This window comes from Mobula birostris, chromosome 8 (genome assembly GCF_030028105.1).
Source record: "Mobula birostris isolate sMobBir1 chromosome 8, sMobBir1.hap1, whole genome shotgun sequence".
Taxonomy (NCBI): Eukaryota; Metazoa; Chordata; class Chondrichthyes; order Myliobatiformes; family Myliobatidae; genus Mobula; species Mobula birostris.
This window is the reverse complement of record NC_092377.1, coordinates 133,294,104-133,313,516: the sequence shown is the minus strand read 5'-3', so window position 1 is coordinate 133,313,516 and position 19,413 is coordinate 133,294,104. Positions and strand designations below refer to the sequence as shown.

General features: G+C 49.5%; 1 protein-coding gene across 1 annotated transcript in view; it reads left to right on the top strand.

Moving 5' to 3' along the window:
• LOC140201723 (sodium/potassium-transporting ATPase subunit alpha-3) overlaps nucleotides 1-19,413 on the top strand; it is a 59,049-nt gene that overhangs the window by 31,461 nt on the left and 8,175 nt on the right. The window contains exons 12-20 of the mRNA XM_072266299.1: nucleotides 584-776; nucleotides 2,055-2,230; nucleotides 2,554-2,690; nucleotides 12,953-13,103; nucleotides 13,867-14,035; nucleotides 15,344-15,498; nucleotides 16,007-16,130; nucleotides 18,523-18,668; nucleotides 19,058-19,188. Coding sequence (XP_072122400.1) covers nucleotides 584-776; nucleotides 2,055-2,230; nucleotides 2,554-2,690; nucleotides 12,953-13,103; nucleotides 13,867-14,035; nucleotides 15,344-15,498; nucleotides 16,007-16,130; nucleotides 18,523-18,668; nucleotides 19,058-19,188 — 1,382 coding nt within the window. The remainder of the gene's footprint in view (nucleotides 1-583; nucleotides 777-2,054; nucleotides 2,231-2,553; nucleotides 2,691-12,952; nucleotides 13,104-13,866; nucleotides 14,036-15,343; nucleotides 15,499-16,006; nucleotides 16,131-18,522; nucleotides 18,669-19,057; nucleotides 19,189-19,413) is intronic.

The window sequence follows — 19,413 nt, the reverse complement described above, 5'->3', positions numbered from 1 at the left end:
TGGTTGAAATCTCTGACTATAATTTGAAATGCATCTGGATGGGCTGTTTCTTGTTTGGAGACGGCATCGAGCAGTGTTGCGAGTGCTTGCTTATAGTTGGCGGCTGGTGGTACATAAGCTGCCATCAGGTTTATACAGGAGAACTCCCAAGGTAAATAGAGCCATCTGCATTTGACCATTAAGTGTTCCAGTTTGGGGGAACATGAGTTCAACAGAATTGCCATGTTGGAGCACCAACGAGAACTGACCATAAATCAGATGTCCCCTCTCTTTACCTTACTCGTACATCTAGGAAATTTGCTGGAGTTTTTGGTGACACACCAGATCTCCTCAAACTCCGGACAAAGTTGAAATTTACCACATTCCTTCTGTCACAAGTATGTCCTTTCTGTTGGAGTCATACTGGACCCTTGTGCAATGGGGTGTAAGGTGAAGCGACGGAATTGTGTTGGGAAGTGAGGAGAGGTGTGCTGGGAGCACAGCTTCTTCCATGGATCGGAATGAAAGCAGAGGAAGGGTGGTTGGGGGAGGGGAGCTGTGTTGTCCAAGGGTGTCCAGTAATGGGTGTTGCCTTCGTTCCCAGCTCTCCATTCACGAGACAGAAGACCCCAATGAGAAGCGGTACCTTCTGGTGATGAAGGGAGCGCCAGAACGGATCTTGGACCGGTGCTCCACCATCATGCTTCAGGGCAAGGAACAGCCACTCGATGAGGAGATGAAGGAGGCCTTCCAGAACGCCTACATGGAGCTGGGCGGTCTAGGCGAAAGAGTACTCGGTGAGGGGCTTGGGAGGAAATCCTGGGGAGAAACCCGGCAGGGTGGGGAGAAGTTTGCTATATGAGAGAGGTGGATGGAGGGAGAGAGCACCGGGTGAGACGGAGGGAGTGATAGGTGAGGGGGGAAGGGTGGGGGAAAGTGCTGAGGCAGAGGGGAAGGGGAGGGTGAGTGGGAGAGCATGGTGAAAAGGGAGGAGAGAGTGAGGGTGGGGGAGATCACTGGGTGAGAAGGGAAGAGAAAGTGAGTGTTGGGTAGAGGAAAAGTGTGGGGGAAAACACTGGGTGAGAAGGTAAGGGAGTGAGGGTGGGGGAGAAGGAGGGTGGGGAAGGGGAGTGCTGGGTGAGAGGTGGAAAGGAGGGGGGAAAGTGCAGAATGAGAAGGGAGAGGGAAGGTGGGGAGGGCATTGGTTGAGGAGGAAGGAGAGAGTGAGGGTGGGGGGGAGAGCTCTGGGTAATAGAGGAGAGGTGAGGGAGGGTGGGGGGATAGCACTGCGAGAGAAGGGAAGGAAGAGCGAGGGTTGGGTAGAAGGAGGGTGGGGTTAGACCACTGGGTGAGGGGAAGGGGAGAGCATCGGGTGCTGGGTGAGAGGAGGGTGCGGGAGAACACGATGAGAGGAGAGGATGGGGAGAGCCCTGGGTGAGGAGAGAGTGGTGAAAGTGGGGGATGTGTTGGGAAAGAGGGTGGGGTGGACGGGGCTAAGTGAGGTCGGATGTGTAGAGTTGGAGAAGGTGGGGAAGAATGTTCGATGAGAAAGGAGATGTGTGGGAGAAGTGCTGAGGATGGGAGGGGAGAACGGTGGAAAGAGGCTGGGTAAGGGATAGTACTGGGCCGGGTGAGGGGAGAGTGTGGTAGGGAGTGCTGAGTGAGAGAGAGAGGTGTTAGAGGAAAGAGAGAGGGTGGGAAGGTGAGCTGGGGAGGGAGTAAGAGGTGGATGTGGGGGAGAGGAGTGGAGGGAACAGTGAGGTGAGAGTGGAGTGAGGGGAGAAAGGGTAGAGGATGTAGGAAAGAGTGGGACAGGTGGTGGAAAGGGGATGAGAGGAAAAGGGTTGGGGAGAAAAGGGGGTAAGAGAGGCACAGAGAGTTGGGTGAAGGGGGAGGCTTAGGGTTGGGGAGAGGGAGGGCATGGGGAGTACTGGGTGGGGCTGTTTGGCAGACAGAGGAGGACAGGGTTTATGAGTGTGGGTGTTCAGGCTGAGTGAGATGGGGGTGCAGGATTTGCATGGGACATTTCTCGTCCCATAAACCCTCTCTCACTGCCCCCACCAACCCCTCCTCAGGCTTCTGCCATTTCTACCTCCCTGAGGATCAGTTTCCGCGGGGATTTGCCTTCGATGCTGACGATGTCAACTTCCCCACTGAGAACCTGTGCTTCATTGGCCTAATGTCCATGATTGACCCACCCCGGGCTGCCGTTCCTGATGCTGTTGGAAAATGCCGGAGCGCCGGAATTAAGGTAACGGGAAAGTGGGGACCAGAGGAGGGGGAGCCAGGAGAGGGTGAGGAGTCAGACCTTCAGTGGTGTGAGTTGGGACCTTCAGGAGAGGAGGTGCTTCATGGGTGGAATGCTGGACGGAAGGGGGTTGGAAGTTTGGATTGGGTGTGGCCCTGTGGGAGGTGTGGATTGGTGCGGGGGGGAGGTTGGGTGTGAGAGTGGGAGATGGGATTGGGTTGATTTTGTGTGGCTAGGGATTGGTGGGTGGATGGATGGGATTTGAGTGGATTATGGGTGGCTGACCTCGGTCTCTTCCTCCTCTCTCCCCCCTCCCCCCCCCCAAGGTGATCATGGTGACAGGAGACCACCCGATCACGGCCAAGGCTATCGCCAAGGGAGTGGGCATCATCTCCGAGGGTAATGAGACGGTGGAAGACATCGCAGCCCGGCTCAATATCCCTGTCAGCCAGGTCAACCCACGGTGAGGAGAGAGCTCTGTCCCACCCCCACGAAAACAACCCTCACGCCCTTGACACTACCCTCCCTCCTCCCCACAACACCTCTTCTCTCACCATCTCCCTCCTCCCACCCCCAACACCCTGTTCTCCCAGGATTTCTACACAACTCCTCCCCTACACATCCTTCCGCACCCCCCAACATTCCCATTCACCCATTTCCTCCCAGAGTCTCCACGTACCTGCTCCCCATACCACTCTGTCATTCCCCTTCCCAACTTTCATCGTCACCCCTCGCCACATCCCTCTCCCACTCCTCCCTGCCAATCCCCTACCTTCTCCTCACCCACTTCCCTACAAATGCCCTCCCCTCTCCCCACCTGCCTCCCCTTCACCCCCACTCCCATTCCTTCCCACAGCTTCTTCCCAACTTTGTCCCCAATGCATCCTCTCCTCCAATATCTTCTCCCCTCACATCCCCCTCCCCTCCCCAGACTTCACATCTCCCACTCAGTCCCCAACTTCATCAACACGTTTGAGTGGAAAACTGTTTCTGTTGAATGTTTCAAATTGTTTGTTCCACACCCAACCACCAGGGCCTCCCCCTCCCTCTGCAAACCCCCTTCCCACTCTGTCCCAGGGAGCAGGAACGTTTATCTCATTCCCTGCAGCTGGCTGGATTTATTTTAATCAGATTTCAGCTAATCTGTATCTGTGACCTGATCTCCTTTATCTCTGTCCCACCTCCCCCCCCTGTGATCTTTCACCACCGCCTCTCCATCCCATTCATCAATAATTGATTTCCATCTGTCTTAAAACCGATCCAGTGTTAAAGGAAGTTCCAAAACGTCACTGGCCTCAGCAAAGGAAGTCACTGTGAATGAAGCAGCCCATCTGTCCAGTTTAACTTGTAGCTAGTTGTTCTGGATTGCCTACCTTGTGAAACACCCTTTCCACTGTGAAAATCCTTTAGGATGCGCGCCATTAAATCATATTCACTTTTGCTCTTTTCTGGTTTCGATGGACATCGCCCAGCCTTAAATACACCCAGTGAATTGGCCTCCACAGCTGCTTGTTGCAACGAAATCCCTATCGTGGGAAGAGGATTGTTATTATCACCCTCCGCACTCCAATCATCAGACTCCTCCACTCCAGAATCAGGTTTAATATCACAGGCATATGCCATGAAATTTATTGTTTTGTGGCAGCAGTACATTGTAAAACATACAAATTAAAACTATAATTTACAGTAAGAGAAGTAGATAGATAAGTTATATTAAGTTAAACAAACAGTGCAAAAGGAGAGCGGGGGTGGGGGGGCGCGGAAACACGGAGGTGGTGTTCATCAGTTCATTGCAGTGAGAAGAGGGCACGTCCTGGGTGATTCTCCTTACTGACGGATGCCACCTTCTTGAGGCATTGCTTTTTGAAGGTGTCCTGGATGCTTGGGAGACTGAGCAGGCTGAGCTTACAGCCTACAACTTCCTGCAGGTTTTTCCAATCCTGTGCCGTGGCCCCTCCGCACCAGGCGATGATGCATCCATACTGACACGGTTTGAAAATTGGTTGGCAGACAGGAAACAAAGAGTGGGGATTAACGGGTCCCTTTCAGAGTGGCAGGCAGTGACTAGTGGGGTACCGCAAGGCTTGGTGCTGGGACCGCAGCTAATTACAATATACATTAATGATTTTGATGAAGGGATTAAAAGTAACATTAGCAAATTTGCAGATGACACAAAGCTGGGTGGCAGTGTGAAATGTGGGGAGGATGTTATGAGAATGCAGGGTGACTTGGACAGGTTGGGTGAGTGGGGAGATGCAGTTTAATGTGGATAAATAGATAGATAGATAGATAACATAGAACATAGAATAGCACAGCACAGTACAGGCCCTTTGGCCCACAATGTTGTGCCAACCCTCAAACCCTGCCTCCCATATAAGCCCCCACCTTAAATTCCTCCATATACCTGTCTAGTAGTCTCTTAAATTTCACTAGTGTATCTGCCTCCACCACTGACTCAGGCAGTGCATTCCACGCACCAACCACTCTCTGAGTAAAAAGCCTTCCTCTAATATCCCTCTTGAACTTCCCACCCCTTACCTTAAAGCGATGTCCTCTTGTATTGAGCAATGGTGCCCTGGGGAGGAGGCGCTGGCTATCCACTCTATCTATTCCTCTTATTATCTTGTACACCTCGATCATGTCTCCTTTCATCCTCCTTCTTTCCAAAGAGTAAAACCCTAGCTCCCTTAATCTCTGATCATAATGCATACTCTCTAAACCAGGCAGCATCTTGGTAAATCTCCTTAGTACCCTTTCCAATGCTTCCACATCCCTCCCATAGTGAGGCGACCAGAACTGGACACAGTACTCCAAGTGTGGCCTAACCAAAATTTTATAGAGTTGCATTATTACATCGTGACTGTTAAACTCTATCCCTTGACTTATGAAAGCTAACACCTCATAGGCTTTCTTAACTACTCTATCCACCTGTGAGGCAACTTTCAGGGATCTGTGGACATGTACCCCGAGATCCCTCTGCTCCTCCACGCTACCAAGTATCCTGCCATTTACTTTGTACTCTGCCTTGGAGTTTGTCCTTCCAAAGTGTACCATTTCACACTTCTCCAGGTTGAACTCCATCTGCCACTTCTCAGCCCACTTCTGCATCCTATCAATGTCTCCCTGCAATCTTTGACAATCCTCTACACTATCTACAACACCACCAACCTTTATGTCATATGCAAACTTGCCAACCCACCCTTCTACCCCCACATCCAGGTCGTTAATAAAAATCACGAAAAGTTGAGGTCCCAGAACAGATCCTTGTGGGACACCACTAGTCACAATCCTCCAATCTGAATGTACTCCCTCCACCACGACCCTCTGCCTTCTGCAGGCAAGCCAATTCTGAATCCACCTGGCCAAACTTCCCTGGATCCCATGCCTTCTGACTTTCTGAATAAGCCTACAGTGTGGAACCTTGTCAAATGCCTTACTAAAATCCATGTAGATCACATTCACTGCACTACCCTCATCTATATGCCTGGTCACCTCCTCAAAGAACTCTATCAGGCTTGTCAGACACGATGTGCCCTTCACAAAGCCATGCTGACTGTCCCTGATCAGACCATGATTCTCTAAATGCCCAGAGATCCTATCTCTAAGAATCTTTTCCAACAGCTTTCCCACCACAGACGTAAGGCTCACTGGTCTATAATTACCCGGACTATCCCTACTACCTTTTTTGAACAAGAGGACAACATTCGCCTCCCTCCAATCCTCCGGTTCCATTCCTGTGGACAACGAGGACAAAGATCCTAGCCAGAGGCTCAGCAATCTCTTCCCTCGCCTCGCGGAGCAGCCTGGGGAATATTCCGTCAGGCCCCGGGGACTTATCCGTCCTAATGTATTTTAACAACTCCAACACCTCCTCTCCCTTAATATCAACATGCTCCAGAACATCAACCTCACTCATATTGTCCTCACCATCATCAAGTTCCCTCTCATTGGTGAATACCGAAAAGAAGTATTCATTGAGGACCTCGCTCACTTCCACAGCCTCCAGGCACATTTTCCCACCTTTATCTCTAATCGGTCCTACCTTCACTCCTGTCATCCTTTTTTTTCTTCACATAATTGAAGAATGCCTTGGGGTTTTCCTTTACCCTACTCGCCAAGGCCTTCTCATGCCCCCTTCTTGCTCTTCTCAGCCCCTTCTTAAGCTCCTTTCTTGCTTCCCTATGTTCCTCAATAGACCCATCTGATCCCTGCTTCCTAAACCTCATGTATGGTGCCTTCTTCCACCTGACTAGGTTTTCCAACTCACTTGTCACCCATGGTTCCTTCACCCTACCATTCTTTATCTTCCTCACTGGGACAAATTTATCCCTAACATCCTGCAAGAGATCTCTAAATATCGACCACATGTCCATAGTACACTTCCCTGCAAAAACATCATCTCAATTCGCACCCGCTAGTTCTAGCCTTATAGCCTCATAATTTGCCCTTCCCCAATTAAAAATTTTCCTGTCCTCTCTGATTCTATCTTTTTCCATGATCATGCTAAAGGCCAGGGAGCGGTGGTCACTGTCCCCCAGATGCTTATCCACTGAGAGATCTGTGACCTGACCCGGTTCATTACCTAGTACTAGATCTAGTTTGGCATTCCCTCTAGTCGGCCTGTCCACATACTGTGACAGGAATCCGTACTGGACACATTTAACAAACTCTGCCCCATCTAAACCCTTGGAACTAATCAGGTGCCAATCAATATTAGGGAAGTTAAAGTCACCCATGGTAACAACCCTGTTATTTTTGCACCTTTCCAAAATCTGCCTCCCAATCTGCTCCTCTGTATCTCTGCTGCTACCAAGGGGCCTATAGAATACCCCCAGTAGAGTAACTGCTCCCTTCCTGTTCCTGACTTCCACCCATACTGACTCAAAAGAGGATCCTGCTATAGTACGCACCCTTTCTGTAGCTGTAATAGTATCCCTGACCAGTAATGCCACCCCTCCTCCCCTTTTTCCACCCTCTCTATCCCTTTTAAAGCACTGAAATGCAGGAATATTGAGAATCCATTCCTGCCCTGGTACTAGTCAAGTCTCTGTAACGGCCACTATATCATAATTCCATGTATGTATCCAAGCTCTCAGTCCATCACCTTTGTTCCTGATGCTTCTTGCATTGAGGTACACACATTTCAGCCCTTCTACCTTATGGTCTTTACACCATTTATTCTGCTTCTCTTTCCTCAAAGCCTCTCTATATGTTAGATCTGGCTTTACTCCATGCACTTATTTCACTGCTCTATCGCTCTGGGTCCCATCCCCCTCGCAAATTAGTTTAGACCCTCCCGAACCATGCTAGCAAACCTACCTGCAAGGATATTGCTCCCCCTCAAGTTCAGGTGCAACCCATCCAATCTGTACAGGTCCCACCTTCCCCAGAAGAGATCCCAATGATCCAAAAATCTAAAACCCTGCTCCCTGCACCAACTCCTCAGCCACGCATTCAACTGCCATCTCCTCCAGTTCTTGCCATCACTGTCATGTAGCACTGGCAGCAATCCTGAGAACGAAACCCTTGAGGTCCTGTTCTTCGGCCTTCTGCCTAGTTCCCGAAACTCACACTTCAGGACCTCATCCCTCTTCCTGCCTATGTCACTGGTCCCAACATGTATCACGACTTCTGGTTGCTTTCCCTCTTGTACCAGGATGTCGTGCACCCAGTCAGAGGCATCCCGGACCCTGGCACCCGGGAGGCAACAAACCATGTGGGTGTCCTTCTCACGTCCACAAAATCTCCTGTCTGCTCCCCTGACTATAGAGTCTCCAATGACGACAGCTCTCCTCTTCTCCGTCCCACCCTTCTGCACCACTGGGTCAGACTCAGTGCCGGAGGCCCTGCCACCGTGGCTCACACCCGGTCGGTCGTCCCCACCAACAGTATCCAGGACGGTAAGCTTATTATTCAATAGATATACTTTATTGATCCCGAGGGAAATTGGGTTTCGTTACAGCCGCACCAACCAAGAATAGAGCATAAATACAGCAATACAAAAACCACAAACAATCAAACAACAAAATGCAAACTATGCCAGATGGAAAATAAGTCCAGGACCAGTCTATTGGCTCAGGGTGTCTGACCCTCCACGGGAGGAGCTGCAAGTTCGATGGCCACAGGCAGGAATAACCTCCCGTGCCGCCAAGTGTTGTATCACGGTGGAATATGGCCGAAGTCCAACAGTAAAAAGTTCAATATCTGGTCTACAAACACGTTCCTCGATCGTAATATGACCCGGATTGCACTATCTGTTGTTAACCAGAACAGTAAGCACCCAACTCCTTTACGCTTACCGCTCTCAGTGCACTTCCGGTCAGCCCGAACGGTCTGGAAGCCATCCATGGAGAAGTTTTGATTGGGTATGTCCTCGTGCAGCCCCGTTCCAGTGAAACACATAACACTGCACTCCTGAAATGTTCTCTGACGCCTGACTAGCGCCGTGAACTCGTCCATTTTAGTACCCACCGAACTCCTCTTCTCCATAAGTCTCTGTTATCTCGACCCGGTCCTCTTTCCTCACCTATGTGATCCCCCTCTGCATCCTCTGTGTGTTTTCCTCCAGATTTCAGCAGGGGTGTCCACCACTCTGCTCGCTAAACCGGCCGGCATAAGCTCAATCAGCTGGTCCCTGGAATACACAATGCGACCATGCTTCTGTCCTGCTAATGAGACGTGTGGGAATGTAACTATTTCCAGCGCTAAAAACCCAAATAAAACTCTCTCTACCAGCACGTTAGAGAGGGCGCAGCTTCTACGTGTTACCGTGAAAAAAAAATACAAAAAATAATGTAAGTTAAAAAGTAAGAATACTGGTCGGAATGGCTGTAACAGGCTGCATGCACGACCAGCGCATGCGCACTGAGAGGTTATCCACTTTGGTGGCAAGAACAGGAAGGCAGATTACTATCTGAATGGTGTCAAGTTTGGAAAAGGGGAAGTACAACGAGATCTAGATGTCCTTGTTTATCAGTCACAGAAAGTAAACTGCAGGTATAGCAGGCAGTTAAGAAAGCTAATGGCATGTTGACCTTCATAACAAGGGGAATTGAGTATAAGAGCAAAGGGGTCCTTCTGCAGTTGTACAGGGCCCTGGTGAGACCACACCTGGAGTATTGTGTGCAGTTTTGGTCTCCAAATTTGAGGAAGGACATTCTTGCTATTGAGGGAGTGCAGCATAGGTTCACGAGGTTAATTCCCAGGATGGCAGGACTGTCATATGTTGGAAGATTGGAATGACTGGGCTTGTATACACTGGAATTTAGAAGGATGAGAGGGGATCTGATTGAAACATATAAGATTATTAAGGGATTGGACACGCTAGAGGCAGGAAACATGTTCCCGATGTTGGGGGGTTGGGGTCCAGAACCAGAGGCCGCAGTTTAAGAATAAGGGGTAGACCATTTAGAATGGAGTTGAGAAAAAACTTTTTCACCCAGAGAGTTGTGGATCTGTGGAATGCTCTGCCTCAGAAGGCGGTGGAGGCCAATTCTCTGGATGCTTTCAAGAAAGAGTTAGGTAGAGCTCTTAAAGATAGTGGAGTCAAGGGATCTGGGGAGAAGGCAAGAACGGGGTACTGATTATGGATGATCAGCCATGATCACAGTGAATGGCAGTGCTGGCTTGAAGGGCCGAATGACCTACTCCTGCACCTATTGTCTATTGGCATAGAGTCATAGAAAAGTACAGCACAGAACCAGACCCTTTAGGCCAACTAGTTTGTACCGAACCATTTAAACTGCCTACTCCCAATGGCCTGAACCCGGTCCATAACCCTCCATACCCCTGCTATCCATGTACCTATCCAAACTTCTCTTAAGCTTTGAACTCGAGCTCACATGCACCACTTACGCTGACAGCTCGTTCCACACTCTCACAACCCTCTGAGTGAAGAAGTTTCCCCTCTTGTTTCCATTAAACTTTTCAATTTTCACCCTTAACCTATGACCTCTGGTTGTAATCCCACCCAACCTCAGTGGGAAAAGCCCGCTTGCATTTATCTATTCCACTCGTAATCTGTGTATTTCTATCAAATCTCCTCTCAATCGTCTACGTTCCAAGGAATAGAGTCGAAACCTATCAATCTTCTGTAATAACTCAGGTCCTTCAGTCCCAGCAACATCATTGTAAATTTTCTCTGTTATTTTTCAACTTTATTTACATATTTCCTCTAGGTAGATGTGATTAATTTTTTTCAGTGTTCTCTTGCATTTTCTAAGTACCTTATTTGCTCCTACCTGCTATACACCTCCATTTTTTTTCTTAATCAGGGCCTCAATATCTCTTGAAAACCAAGATCCCCAAAACCTGTTATCTTTATCTTTTATTCTGACAGGAACATATGAGCTTTGTACTCCCAAAGTTTCACTTTTGAAGATTTCTCACTTACCAAGTACACCTTTGACAGAATCTATACTTGTCAGATCCTTTCTGACCGGTATCAAATTCCCTGTATGTGTCCACATACCTGGCGATAATAAAGGATTTTGATTCTGATTCTGATTCTATCAAAACCGGTCTTTCTCAAATTTAGAATCTTAACCCACGGACCAGACCTATCCTTTTCCATTATGATCACTAGATGCAATGTGTCCCCCTACACAAACTTTTTTCAGCTGCCCTGCCTCATTCCCTAATGGCATACTCTCTCGTTGAGACTTCTGAAATTTCCTGAACTCATTTGACAAACTCTGTCCCATCTAGTCCTTTTACAATATGGGAGTCCCGGTCAATATATGGAAAGGTAAAATCACCTACTATAACAATGTTATGTTTTTGCAACAGTCTGCGATCTCTCTACAAATTTGTTCCTCTACATCCTGCAGACTGTTGGGTGGATCTCCATTAACGTGGTCATAATTCTTATTTCTCAGTTCCACTCATAAAGCAGCACAAGATGATTTCTCCAGTCTGTCCTGACAGAGTACCGTGTGACATTTTCTTTGAGTAGTAAGTCGATCCCTCTCCCCTTAAACTGGAACCCCAGGATATTGAGCTGCCAGTCCTGCCCCTCCTGCAACCAAGTCTCAGTAACAGCTACAATATCATTACTCCAGGTGTTGATCCATGCCCTGAGCTCATCTGCCTTTCCTGCGATACTTCTGGCAGTTAGGTATATGCAGCTCAGGACTTTAGTCACACCATGCTCTACCTTTTGATTCCTGACTTTGTCTGAAGTTTTAACAGTATTTGTTTCCACAACCTGTGCACGATTTTTTCTGGCACTCTGGTTCCCATTCCCCAACTCCGCCTGCCACGCTCCCCCCCCCCCCCACACCCTCCAACGTGCATCACTAGCAAACCTTCCTGCTAGGATATTAATACTTTTCTCGTTCAGGTGCAAACCATCTCTCCTGTACAGGTCTCACCTTCTCTGGAAGAGAGCCCAATGATCCAAAAATCTGATACTCTCCCCCCGACACCAGCTCCTTAGCCACATGTTAAACTGTTTGATCTTCCTACTTTTGACCTCTCTCGCACGTGGCACGGGTAGAAATCCTGAGATCACAACCCTGGAGGTCTTGTCCTTAACCTAGCACCTAACTCCCTGAATTCATTTTTCAGAACCTTGTCACTCATCCTACTCATGTCATTGGTACCTACAGAGACCATGACCTCTGACTGCCGACCCTTCCGCTTAAGAATGCTGAGGACGCAATCCAAGATATCCCAGACCCTAGCACCCAGGAAGCATCCAGGAATCTCATTCTCATCCACAGAATCTCCTTCCTGTTCCCCTAACTAATGAATCCCTTATCAGCACAGCTTTGCTCTTCTCCTCCTTCCCTTCTAAGTCACAGACCCAGACTCAGTGCCAGAGACCTGACTGCTGTGTCTTTCCTCTGCTTGCTCACCCCGACATGTCTTTCCTCTGCTTGCTCACCCCGACAATAGTGATATACTTGTTGTTGTGGGAGGATGGCCACAGGGGCTCCTTAACCCCTTTCTCCTTCCCGACTGTCACCCAGTTCTCCGTGTCCTGCACTTTGGGTGTGACTACCTCTCTATATGTCCTATCTATCACCCCTTCAGCCTCCCGAATGATCCGGAGATCATCCAGTTCCAGCTCCAATTCCTCAATGCGTAGGGTCAGAAGCTGCATCTGGGTGCACTTCTTGCAGCTGTAGTCGTCAGGGACACTGGAGGTCTTCCTGCCTTCTCACATCTCGCAAGAGGAGCATTCAGCTATCCTGTCTGGAATCCCTACTGTTCTAACTTTGCAGGAATAAAATGGGTGGAGAAAATCTACCTACAGCTTTTTCCCTTCTCTCACTCAAGCCTCCTCCTCACCAAAACCTCAAAGAGCTAAAGCCTCAAATAACCACTCTAGCACTCCCCACTCCAGCAGTGGCCACTCCAACAATGGCTGCACAGTTAGAATGTTCTCCACAATACATCTGTAGAAATTTGCAAGAGTCCTCAGTGACATACCAATTCCCCTCAAACTCTGCTGTCATGCTTTCTTTGTAATTAGATGAATATAATAATATTCAGACTCACTCTCTCCTCTATCTCCTCGTAATTTGAGTGCTCCATCCCAGCCAATGTCTTGGGGATCTCCTCTGCACCCTCCCCAGCACAGTCAGCTATTTGCATCGTCTCCCTTGTCAAACGCCGACACTTGCCATTGCATCTTGCTGGCTTCCTGACACCTCTGGAGATTGTCTTTATTTCCTCCACTTCCTACTGTGAGTCCATCTCACCCTCTGTCCTATCCTGCAGAGACGCCAAGGCATGTGTGATCCATGGAACCGACCTGAAGGATCTCACCTCGGAGCAGATTGACGACATCCTCCGTAACCACACTGAGATTGTCTTTGCACGGACGTCACCCCAGCAGAAACTCATCATTGTGGAGGGCTGCCAGAGACAGGTCAGAGGCCAGCAACCAGCCAGTGGTCATCTTTGTGCGGGGCTGCTGGAGACGGGTCAGGAGCTGGGTGATAGTCATCATTTTGGGGGAGGGCTTCCAGTGGTCAGGGGTCAAGAACAGGCCAACTGTTTTCATCATGGGGGCTGTCAGAGCTAGGTCAGGAGTCAAAAACTGACCAGTGGTCACCCTTAGACACACTGAAGGCCAGAGTCTGGCCAATGGTGGCATCCAGAGACAGGTCAGGAGTTCAGAAATCAGCACTCATTGATACATTGAAAAGGGAAGGCTGGGGCAGGTGAGATTGTAGAACATTGGTGTTCTCTCTTTGCCTCTTCAGAGATTTGCCTCCTTCCCTTGTCTCCCCAGGGTGGTGTCTCCACTCACTTACTCAACCTTCTCCCCCCTCATTTCTGTCACCTTTTCTCCCCTCCTGCACACTCTATCCCACATGCTCCCCTCCCCTCTTGCTCCCCAGCATGTTCTCATTTCTCTTTCTCACTCCCCCTCCCCTTACTGTCCCTCCCCATCCCGCTCACTGTCTCTCTCCTCCTCACTGTCCCTTGCCCCCCCCTCCCCTCTGCACCTCCCCCCAGTGCTCATTCACTCTGTCTCTCTAGGGTGCTTTCTTTTCCCCACCTTCTCTCCTTCTGCCTCCCCAGGGTAATTGCTCACTCTTCCTCTCTCGTAGGGTGCTTTCTCTCTTCCCCCCGCCCCTCACTCAGTGACTTCCTGCCGAGCTCACTCATTCTCTCTGTCTCCCCAGGGTGCGATTGTGGCAGTGACAGGGGATGGGGTGAATGACTCCCCAGCCCTGAAGAAGGCTGACATCGGCGTGGCGATGGGGATCGCAGGCTCTGACGTTTCCAAACAGGCCGCTGACATGATCCTCCTCGATGACAACTTTGCCTCCATCGTCACGGGAGTGGAGGAAGGTGGGCTCCAAACCTGAGGGGGTGGAGGGTGGGTAGTGGGCGAGGGATGAGGGACTGAGGGAGGAAAGTGAATAGGGGCCTGGGGAGAGATGGTGGAGGGTGATGTATGGGTAAGAACCCAGAGATGGATGGAGTAGGGGTGTTGGATGAGCTGAGGGAGGGGCCAGGGAAGAGACGGTGGTGAGGGGGCTGTGAGAGGGGTGTTGCAGTGGGAGAGGAAGGGGAGAAACCGGGGTGGGGGTTTGAGGGAGGACTGGCGAGTGTATGTTGGAGGTGCTGAGTGGGTGCACAGCGGGAGGGACCGCGGAGAGTCAGAGCTGGATGCTGGTGTGTGGGGGAAAGTGGAGGGTGACGAAAGGGGGCATGAGGAAGGAAGGGGTGATAATGGGCAGGGGGTATTGGAGTCTGGAGAAGTAGGGCAGACAGAGTAAGGAGGGGTAGAAAGGGATAGGGATGGTGGGACGAGGAGGAAGGAATGGTGTGGAGGGAATTGGAATTGGTTTATTATCATCACATGTACCAAGATGCAATGAAAAGCTTGCCTTGCATATTGTTCATACAGGTCAATTCATACAGTGCATTGAGGCAGAACAAGGGAAAACAATAACAAAATGCAGAATAAATTATAACAGCTGCAGAGAAAGTGCAGTGCAGTTAGAAAGTAAGGTGCAAGATCTTAATGACATCGATTGTAAGGTCAAGAGTCTGTGGGGGACTGTTCAATATTTTTAACAGCGGGATAGAAGCTGTCCCTGAGCCTGATGGTATGAGTTTTGGCTTGTCCGATGGGAGGGGGGAGAAGAAGCAATATCTGGGGGAGAGTGGGGTCTTTGATTGTGTTAGCTGCTTTACTGACGCAGCGAGAAATGCAGACACACAGAATGTGACAAACTCGGCGTCAGGCAGCATATATGGAGGGGAATAAATAGCTGATGTTTTGGGCCAAGACCCTTCATCAGGACCTTTCAGAAGAACTGATGAAAGGTCTCGGCCTGAAGTGTAAATTTTATTCCCCTCCATAGATGCTGCCTGATTGCTGAGTTCCTCCTATTTTGTGTGTCCTGCTCAGTATTTTCAGCACCTGCAGAACCTCTTGTGTTTATGAAGTGCAGACAGAGTCCATGGGGGGGTGGGTTTGCTGAATTCCGTGATGTTCTGAGCTGTGCCCATGCAGAGTGAAGGAGGTTCTGTGTGGAGTGAGGGAGGGAGGTAGGGCCTGGGGCAGTAGGAGGAGGGGGGACCATGTGGAGGAGTGGACGGTTCTTACTAATTGGCTGCTGCCCTCTCGCTCTCTCGCCCCTCACACAGGACGGCTGATCTTTGACAACCTGAAGAAATCTATTGCCTACACCTTGACCAGCAACATCCCCGAGATCACACCCTTCCTGCTGTTTATCATGGCCAACATCCCTTTGCCACTGGGCACCATCACCATCCTGTGCATTGACCTGGGAACCGACATGGTCAGTGTGGGGGGAATGGGGCGGCAAGTGGGGAGTGTCACACTGTGGGACGGGCAGTGGTGATGGGGTGGGCGAGGAGGGGCAATACGGAGGGACAATTATTGGAGGGGGCAGTGAGGAGGGAGCACTTTGGGAGGGGCGGCAAGAGGGGGAGCGCTTCAGGAGGGGCAGTGAGGAGGGAGGGGTGGCAAAGGAGGAAGTGCGGGAAGGGCAGTGAGGGAAGTGTGCTGCAGGAGGGGCGGCTAGTCAGGGAGCGTTGTGGGTGGGGTGGTGGGAAGGAATGCAGGAGGGGTGGCGGGAGGGAATGCAGGAGGGGTGGCGAAGAATGGGAGCTCTACAGGAGAGACTGCAAGGAGAGGGAGTGCCATGGGAGGGACAGCGAGGAATGGGAGCATTGTGCTGGGGGAGGACCGGTGAGGAGGGAGGTTGCTGCACTGTGGATTCTTGGCCCGTGGATAATTGTGCGCAGACACGGTGCAGTCACTGAGCTTCCTGCGATGGTCTGCAGGTACCCGCCATCTCACTGGCCTACGAAGCGGCTGAGAGTGACATCATGAAGCGTCAGCCCCGAAATCCTCGGATGGACAAGCTGGTGAACGAGAGGCTGATCAGCATCGCCTATGGACAGATCGGTACGTAGGGAGCCAGAATGTGGAAAGGTTTGGGCTACTGGAAGGGGACAGAGAGGTGACGGTGATCACCTAGAGAGGAAAAGAGAGCGATTACAATGAATCAGTGCAAAGGAGAGAGAGGAGTATGAGTATTACAGTTCAGTAAAGGTAACTACAGGGGCATGAGAGAGGAGCTCGTCATAGTTTATTGGAAGGGAATACTAGCATGGATGATGGCAGAAAAGTAATGCCTGGTATTTATGGAGGCAATTCAGAAAGTACAGGATAGATATCTCCCAAAGAAGAGGTATTCTATGGGGAGGATAAGGCAACTGTGGCTGACAAGGAAAATCAAAGACAGCATAAAAGCAAAAGAGAGGGTGTATAATATTGCAAATATTAGTGGGAAGCTAGAGGATTGGGAAGCTTTTAAAAAAACAATAGAAGTCAGCTAAAAAAATCAGTTAGAGAAAAGATGATATATGGTGGTAAGCTAGCCAACAATAGAGGATGCCAACAGTTTTTTTCAGATGTATAAAGCATAAAAGAAAGCTAAGAGTGGACATTAGATTGTTGGAAAATGCACTGGAGAGGTAGTAATTGGGGACTGAGAAATGTTGAATATACTAATAAGTATTTTGCGTCAGTCTTCATTTTGGAAGACTCTAGCAGTGTGCTGGATGTTTATGAGTGTAGTTGCTATTACTAAGGGAAAGATGTTTGGGAAGCTGAAAGATTTGAAGCTATATTAGTCACCAGAACCGGATAAACTATACCCCAGGGTTCTGAAAGAGGTATTTGAAGAGATTATGGAGGTGTGTGAGTGATCTTACAAGAATCACTAGATTCTGGAATTGTTCCAGAGGACTGAAAAATTGCAGATGTCACTCCACTTTAAGAAGGAACGCTGGCAGAAGACAGGAAATTATAGGCCAGTTAGCATGACTTCAGTGTTTGGCAAGATGTCCCTTGAGGTTTTGGAGTGATTGGAGGCACATGATAAAATTGGCTGGTCGGTATGGATTCCTTAAGGGGAAATCTTGCCTGACAAATTTATGGGAGTTTTTTGAGCAAATAACTGGCAGGGTTGACAAAGGAGAGTCAATGGATGTTGTTTACTTGAATTTTCAGAAGGCCTTTGACAACATGTTGCACATGAGGCTGTTAAACAAGATGGGAGTCCATAGTATTACAGGAAAGATACTAGCATGGATAGATTGGCTGACTGGCAGAAGACAAAGAGTTGGAATAAAGAGGGCAGATGTTTCTGGTTGACTGATGGTGACTATTGCTGTTCTGCAGGGGTCTGTGTTGGGTCCACATCTTCTGACATTATATGTTAATGATCTGGATGACAGAGTTGATGGCTTTGTGACTAGGTTTGTGGATGATACAAAGATAGGTGTGTGGGCAGTGAAGGTGATGTTGCAGAAGTAGGGATGATGCAGAAGGACAGATGGACTAGGAGAAAGGGCAGAGAAGTGGCAGATGGAATATAGTGTCAGGAAGTGTATGGTCATGCACTTTGATTGAAGGAATAAAGGTGTAGATTATTTTATAAAATGGGAGCAAATTCGATGATGAGGATTGTAAATACAATATTCACAATTCAAGAGGACCAGATTATAAAAACATGCTGTAATGCTGAGGATTTATAAGGCATTGGTCAGACGAGCAGCTTTTGGCCCTATACCTAAGAAAGAAGGTTCTGACATTAGAGAGGGTCCGGAGGAGGTCACAAGAATGATTCCAGGGATAAAATAATTAATATATGAGGAGTGTTTGATGGCTCTGGACCTGTAGTTGTTGAAGTTTAGAAGAATGGGGCTTGGGGGGGGGGGGATGTCATTGAAACAAATTGAATATTGAAAGGCCCAGATTGAGTGGATGTGAGGAAGATGTTTTCTATAGTGGGGGGAATCTAGGACCAGAAGCCACAGCCTCAGAATAGAAGGACATCACTTTAGAACAGAAATGAGGAGGGATTTCTTTAGCCAGAGGGTGGAAAATCTGTAGAACTTATTGCCACAGATGGCTGTGGAGGCCAAGTTATATTTAAAGTGGTGGTTGATCATTTCTTGAATGGTAAGGGTATCAAAGTTTATGGGGAGAAGGCGGGAGAATGGGGTTGAGAGGGAAAATAAATGATGGAACGGCAGGTCAGACTCGGTGGGCTAATTGGCATACGTCTGCTCCTACCCCTTCTGGTCCAAGAGTCTCCCGTCTCTTTCCCCATTTGGAAAAGTTAGTTCTTTGCCCCTTTTGGGTCTGTAACTCATAGTGAGTGGCAAGGTGGAAAGTCAGTGAGGTGGAGGGATGGTCTAGGATGAGGTACAGGGAGGCGTGGGACTAGATTCAGGGGGTGCATTCTGTGTGAAAGGTGTGACTGTCTTGCTTTCTTGCCTCCCTACAGGAATGATACAGGCCCTGGGAGGTTTCTTTTCCTACTTTGTCATCCTGGCAGAGAACGGCTTCCTCCCAAAAAACCTGGTGGGGATTCGACTGCACTGGGATGACAGGAATGTCAATGACCTGGAGGACAGTTATGGACAGCAGTGGGTGAGTAGGAACTCTCACTCCCCCAACCCCAACACCGTCTCACAGCCGCGAGCCCGCAGTAATGTCCCTGTCTATGTGATGGGTTGGTGTGGAGGGAGATGCACTGTGTTTAACACCAGGAATATGTAATCAGACAGTGGAGGGAAACTTAATTCTGTACCTGACCCCGGGAGTGTGTGATGGGACGGTGTGGAGGGAGCTTCACTCTCTATCTGACCCCGGGAGTGTGTGATGGGAGGGAGCTTCACTCTCTATCTGATCCCGGGAGTGTGTGATGGGACGGTGTGGAGGGAGCTTCATTATATTCATTTATTCTCTTTGTCTGTTCTTTCTCACCCCCTCTCTGCATCCCCTTGTGCCCCTCCCTGCCATGGGCTTGTCACGTGCAGACATACGAGCAGCGTAAGATCGTGGAGTTTACTTGCCACACTGCCTTCTTCGTCAGCATTGTGGTGGTGCAGTGGGCTGATCTGCTGATCTGTAAGACCAGGAGAAACTCCATCTTCCAGCAGGGAATGAAGTGAGTCACCAACAATCTGGGAAACTTCCCCCCCAGCTGCACGGAGAGTGCCGCACTGAGGGGCTGTGAGGAAGGGGCAGTGATGAGGGAGCACCGTGCTGACGGAGGGGTGGTGAGGGAGGGGCATTGTGGGAGGGGCGGAGAGGAAGGAGGGAGCGCCATGGGAGGAGTGGGTCAAGAATGGGCTTGTAGGGTGGCTGACAGGAGAGGAGAACTGGGGGGGGT